The 6,778-nt window shown below is 43.0% G+C and overlaps 1 protein-coding gene across 2 annotated transcripts; it reads left to right on the top strand.

The window, feature by feature from the left end:
- The first annotated feature begins 3,218 nt into the window (after positions 1-3,218).
- Positions 3,219-6,739, top strand: LOC121596931 (engulfment and cell motility protein 1). 2 transcript variants are annotated; one of them, XM_041922326.1, is made up of 2 exons: positions 3,219-3,522; positions 3,594-6,739. In XM_041922326.1, the coding sequence occupies exon 2, from the start codon at positions 3,721-3,723 to the stop codon at positions 5,887-5,889; it is 2,169 nt and encodes a 722-aa protein (XP_041778260.1). In that variant the 5' UTR covers positions 3,219-3,522; positions 3,594-3,720; the 3' UTR covers positions 5,890-6,739. The 2 variants fall into 2 exon arrangements, with proteins under 2 accessions (XP_041778260.1, XP_041778259.1); XM_041922325.1 differs by having other exon boundaries at positions 3,583-6,739.
- Positions 6,740-6,778: the final 39 nt, after the last annotated feature.

The following is a 6,778-nucleotide window of genomic DNA, read 5'->3' as shown; positions in this document are numbered from 1 at the left end:
CCAGAGTGACCAGAAATACCGATTTATCTGTATTCCTACCGATTTTTTATCTGCCTACCGATTCACAGATGACCACCTTAACCGTAGAGTTGGCAACCAGATTTACACACGTAAGTTAACAACCGGCATACCAGAGTATTCCACACGTTTTGCTGCAAAAAATTACCGATTTTCATAGGTAAACAATGCTTTCTATACTTTAATGCTGTAAGCAAGTAATGCCGACCATATATTCTCTTCTATTTCATTTATACATTAAGTTTTTTTTTCATTTTTTTGATAAAAATAACGGTCAAATTGAAATTTGGAATCAATTGAATTCGACTCGAAAATAAGCACAATACGAAAAGAGGATGAAGAGAAACGTCATTCTCCATACAAAATGTATGGAATACCCGGGTATGCTGGTTGCCAACTTACGTGGTAAAGTTAAAAAAATTCAAAATAAAATACTTACAGGCTGTTTAAAATTACAACTTATGCACCAAAAATCATAAATTAAAAGTTGGGAGGCTACGGAAAATTTCAGGTCAATAAAAGCAATGAATCAAAAGTTATTGCAGTTCGAAGCTGAAAAAAATACCCGGGAATCCGGTTGCCAACTTAAAGGTTAAAACTACCAATTTTTCATTTCTCCTACCGAAAATCAAAGATATTTGATTTTCCTGTCGTTTAAGCTTAACCGTCATGTGTACAACCGCCTACCTACCGCCTATTTTTAGTATCGACTTAAAAATTTTAAAATGCCTCAGAAAAGATGTTTTCTACCCATGTGCAAAAACTATAAATTATTAAAAATGTTAAGTTTATATACCCTTCACAAATACAACCGCCTACCCGGGTAGGCCATACATTTTGTATGGAACAATAATGTTTTTCATGGTTAAAAGCGTATATCTTTTGAATTACTTGTTAGATTTGAATGAAAATTGTCTTCACACATAAGTTTCTTTCATTCCATGGGTTTCTTCCATTATATCAGCATGGAGGTCAGCTGCAGCCGTGTACGAAAAGCATGATGTCCAAACGCTATCCAAATCAAATATGCTGCGGAATATAAAACTTATGTAGCTCATGTGAAGATAATGGTAATATCGATACACTGACCTGTTATAAAATCATGATGACACACAAATTAAACAATAGCTGATAAAAGTTGTCGCAGACGCTTGGTTTTGTTGCCATCTACACACAAGCTACACACACGAAGCTTGACGAACTTTTTGACATAAGAAATGGAGGCGCCATGTACGTGACCATGTACAGTATGTCTCAAAAATTATCGTCATCAAGAGCATATTATTTTGCCCAAGAAAATATACATTTTTATGAAAAAATTTCTCATTTGCAAATATTTCATACCCTTTATCAAACTCTTCACATGTATTATTTGAAAATATGAAATATTAATTTTTTATTTTTAAATTCTTTTTTTATTATCACCGCAGCTTCAAATAGAGGAATAAAAGAAAACACATAGTTTTCAAACAGTTAATAAAAAATAGTTTGGTGTAAAAATAAATACGCATTATTACATAAATAAGAATGGAAAATGATTTTCCGAATATTGAATAAATTGGAAATGGTGTACATAAAATTTGAAAAACACTGTGTGTTATAGTAACCCGAATCGAAAAAAAACGAGTGTAACGGAATACGTCGTTATGATGTAACGCTGGCAAATGTCATATTCTCTTAAGAAACTCTATTTGATTTTTAAAGGCTTTAAAAAACTGTTAATAATCAAATAGAGTTTCTTAAGGCTACTTGGGGCAGCAATGAGATTATTGCCGGCGTCCGTCTTTGACACTTTGACAAGAGCCATCTCGTACCGATGTCATGCATTAAAAAGCTATAAAGATCCACCAAGTTCGGTACGCTTTCTTAACAAGCCTTCAAGTTCCATCATGAACCCTACACATAGTGCTAATCAGCCGCAAAGTTCCAAAAAGTACCATGTGCCTGTTAAAAAGCTCCTTAGTTCCGCAAAGTACCGTCTATCTCTTAATCAGCCACAAAGTACGATATCGGAATGATTTTTCGTTAAACAGCCCTAAATCAGCTATAAAGTACGAGCTGGCTATTTGGGTTATGTCTTTTTATTTTCTTTCAAATGTTGTATTACAGTTGTGTACAGTTAAATTGTATTGCTTGTTGTGTAACAATATACTGAAATTAACACTGAAATCACCTCTTTTAAAATGTTACCAACCACTACAAGCAAACGAAATAGAATTGGCTGAAAGTTAACACACACATTCATACTTTTGTGTTACTCATAGCGTCATAGTGTTACTGCCGAATAGGGATGGGAACCAACGGCTCTGGAATAACGTTTCAAGAGAGACGGCATTGTATAATAGCGTAAAAAACGAATCTATCATCTCGCAAGTGTAGAAGCTAACAGCCAAAGTGATGGTGTGATTGTTGAACAATGTCCAAAACTTATCGATTTTTTTTATAGATTCCTTTCAACATTATTTACTCAGCTAATTATGGATCTTCCCGATAAAAATATTTAAAATGATTTTTTTGGTGCAATCTGTAAAAACCGGCTCCGGAGCCGTGAGCGTGGAGTCGTTGGTGCCGAGCCGGCTCCGGAGCAGCTGGAGCGGAGTCAGCTTCGGAGTCGTGAGTGCGGAGCCGGCTCCTTTGGGTTGGAGTGGAGGAGGTTCCAAAATTGTCTGGAGCCTGTCGTAGCCGGTTTTTAATAAAACATGATGAGCATATTTTATAGATCATCAACATATATTTTTATACAATAATTTTATAAACAATTTAAAAATGTATATAACTTTTGAAACAAACGTAAGTAAAACTTAGAAAAAACTAATCATCCACTTAAAACATGCGGCCTGGCCAGTTATGGTGGTGGAGTTACAACATATTTTTGATTGAAAAAAATATTGATAGGATTTTTAAAATTCTAATTTTACTACGATATATTATAAAACATTATTATGAACCTTTAAGACAGTTTTCATTCAAATCTTACAAGAAATTCAAAAGATATACTCTTTTAACCACGAAAAACATCATTGTTCCATACAAAATGTATGGCCCACCCGGCTAGGCGGTTGTACGATAACGTAAAGTTTTTTGGTCGTACACAAGACGGTTAACCTACCGAGAACTACAGATAAAATGTTGGTGCTTCTACCGAAATCCGCCAATATAATCTGGCCACACTGACGGTCACACGGACGGACAGCTGCTGTCAGATCGAAATTTTGACGATTTATTATTTAGGGAAAAGTTATAAAATGTAGAAAAGCGAACATTGAGGCAAAATTTAAACTAAAATCAGAATTATTTTATTACCCAACACCTTTGGCAATACGAAAAATATCTTTAAAAATCGCAACCGTTTTACCAACGTTCAAATAAAATGACCGCTGACGTCCCTATGTGTGCTGTTGTGATTAGCAGAGCTTGATCGGCTTAAAAAAGTGAGAATTTCTCGTCCCGTATCGATAAGCAGACAAAACTAACTGCTTTTCCCGTTCTGTAGCGTCTTTTCAGGTAATTTATTGCTTTCATTAACGTATTGTTCAATTTAATAATGTTTTCCGTTTTCGTTAGACGTCTTTCAGGTAGCTAAGGGGGTGCTACAACACAATCCCCCTCCACCTGAGGCCAAGACAGGGTAAGGCAAGCAACAAAAAAAAAAAAAAAACGGGGTGGTGCCCACCGGAAACACAGCCGCCAGAGAGCTGCTCGATGTTACCGAAACACAGCAAAATGCCAGCAATTAAGGACAGCCACATCGTGAAGATTGCGGTCGAGTATGTGGACAACACGCCCCAGATGTACCCGCAGCTGATCGAGTTCGACCAGCGGCAACCGCTCGGTGCCATCATCCAGAACCTGTGCAGCTCCTGGGGCATACCGGACGCGGAAAGCTACGCCCTGCAGTTCGACGGCATCAACTACGTGACGGAGAAGAACCGGAACGAGGTGAAGAATGGGACGGTGCTGAAGTTGCGATTTTCGCCCTCGAAGACGACGAACGACATACTGGAGAAGCTGCGCAGCGGAACGGAGGACGAGAAGGTGGCCGAGCTGAAGGAGCTGCAGGTGCTGAGCGCGGACAATACGTTTGCGCTCGAGTTTATCAAGGAGCAGGGCCTGCGGCTAATCATTGCGCTGATCGAGGACGGGCAGTGTGAGGAGCGCATACTCGAGCTGGCGCTCTGCTCGTTCGTGCAGCTGATGGAACACGGTACCATCTCGTGGGACATACTGGAACCGTCGTTCATCATGCGGAACGTGGCGTTCATCAATGGGTCCTCGAAGCCGGAAATCATCCAGTCGGCCCTGTCCATCCTGGAGAACATTGTGCAGAGCAGCAACAAGTACGCGCTGGTCGAGAAGGAAATTACGCTCGAGACGCTGCTGAAGCTGCTGCGCGACGCAACGCGCACGCAGGTGCAGCAGAACGCCATTGCGCTGCTGAACGCACTCTTCATTAAGGCGGACGACGGCAAGCGGCGTATGCTGGCGGCGACACTCGGCTCGAAACAGTACCGCAGCGTGATCAACAGCGTCATCACACCGACGATGGGCGCCGAGATGGCCCACCAGCTGTACGTGCTGCAAACGCTTACGCTGGGTCTGCTGGAGCAGCGCATGAAGACGGCAATGGACGTGCAGGACCAGGACGCGCAGGAAAAGATCAAGGAACTGCGGCGGATAGCGTTCGAGGCGGACGGGATCGAACCGATGCCGGACGTGACGGCCCGCCGGCAGCACGGTTCCTCCTACTCGAGCCACTACAAAAAGCTCGGCTTCAAGTGTGACATCAATCCGGCGCAGGACTTTTTCGAGACGCCGCCCGGCACGCTGGCCCTCGACTGCATGATCTACTTCGCGCGCAACTACACGCAAAGCTACACGAAGGTGGTGCACGAGAACAGCTGCCGGGCGGACGAGCACGAGTGCCCGTTCGGGCGCACCAGCATCGAGCTGGTGAAGGTGCTGTGCGACATCTTCCGGATCGGCGAGTCGCCCTCCGAGCAGGGGCAGGAGTTTTACCCGATGTTCTTCACCCACGACCACCCGTTCGAGGAGTTTTTCTGCATCTGCATCGTGGTGCTGAACAAAACGTGGAAGGATATGCGCGCCACGACGGAGGACTTTGTGAAGGTGTTCTCGGTGGTGCGGGAACAGATCGTGCGCAGCATCGTAGGGCGGCCGGCAAGCCTGGAGGACTTCAAGGCGAAGATACACACGTTCACCTACAACACCATCACGACGCTACGCCAGCAGGAGCGAACGTCGCGCGAGGAGTGCGAATCGACCGCATCGGCCATTGTGAGCTTGAAGAAGAAAATTACCCCCGAGATCAGAGCGCTTATTAAGGAGCAGCGGCTCGGCTACCTGATCGTGGGCACACGGTTCTGCAAGTACTCGGGCGGCAAGCGCGAACGGGACAAGTACTGGTACGTGCGGCTGTCCCCCAACCACAAGGTCATTCACTACGGCGACTGTGACGAGAAGACGGTGCCGACGCTGGAGGAGCTGTCGAACAAGCTGCCGGTGATCGACATCCGCCAGATGCTGGTCGGCAAGGAGTGCCCGCACATGAAGGAGATGCGGTCGAAGAAAGCGTCCACGCCGCTCGGGTTTTCGCTCGTGCCGGAAAGCAGCGAGCAGCCGACGCTTGACTTTATTGCACCGGACGAGGCCACGTTCAACTACTGGACGGATGGTATCAATGCGCTGCTCGGGCAGCCGATGACGAGCAAGCAGCAGGAGGAAGACTTCGAGACGCTGCTGTCGATGGAGATCAAGCTGCGGCTGCTCGACACGGAGGGGGTGGACATTTCCAAGGATCCACCGGCCATTCCACCGGAGCCGGAAAATTACGACTTTTGCTTCGACAGCTAAGCAGCAGGAGCGGGATTAAACGAAGGCACAAGAGAGAATGTTAAACCAAAGGTTTATTTTGTATGGCAAATTTCCAAAAAAAAAAAAAAACGTGAATGCCACTTATTTTCGAGCATCCAAATTTAATACAGGTTTTAATTTTTGATACTTTCTCCCTCCATATCTTCCATATCGTGCAGCAGAGGGAAATGAAAAGAGGAAGAAGAAGAAACGTTCAATCGAGAGCAGCAAAGGAAGTAGTTAGGGCAAAAAACGAGGGACGATCTTGTAGTAAAAGCCAAATATTCCACGCAATATGTTATCGTAATCAGTTCTACCACTATTATAACTATGCTAATGCTACCCTATATCCAACGTATTCAACGCGCACATGTGCTATTTTATTAGTTTTACGAAAGGAGCCAACGGTTCGATTTCGGAAAGTCGTTCGTTCCGTTCCGCATTTACTCGACCTAGCTTTAAGACGAGGCAATGCACATTTTCTGTAAGCAAATAGCCAAAAGTATGTAAGCCTATCTCCCCATCCGAGAAACATTACTGCAAAATGGTCGGAAATGTAAGCAATGAGAGGCGCAAAAAACCCTCGGATATATATACGGTAATAAAAGTATATACACTTTTTGTATGAAAGTAAACTTTGACGGTGTTGTAAGAATTTAAAGAAAGAAATAAGACAGAAAACAGTAATATAGAAAGAAAACGATTAAGAAAGAAAACACAGTTTGAAATATAACAACAGTATAGCGAAATGAAAAAGAACAAAACTGAACTAAACATGTGAATACTTTACATTTGGTAACAACGGGGTTATTAGATTAGTCCGAAAGTAAATTTGAGGGGAGCAGTAAGTAATAATAAATACTAAAATAATTTAAGATGGAAAGAGGAT

Source organism: Anopheles merus, chromosome 3R (assembly GCF_017562075.2).
Source record: "Anopheles merus strain MAF chromosome 3R, AmerM5.1, whole genome shotgun sequence".
NCBI lineage: Eukaryota > Metazoa > Arthropoda > Insecta > Diptera > Culicidae > Anopheles > Anopheles merus.
The sequence above is the reverse complement of the archived record's forward strand: the minus strand, read 5'-3'. Positions and strand labels throughout refer to the sequence as shown.

Coding starts and splice junctions, on each gene's coding strand:
- LOC121596931 (XM_041922326.1), top strand. CDS start 3,721: ATGTTACCGAAACACAGCAAAATGCCAGCAATTAAGGACAGCCACATC.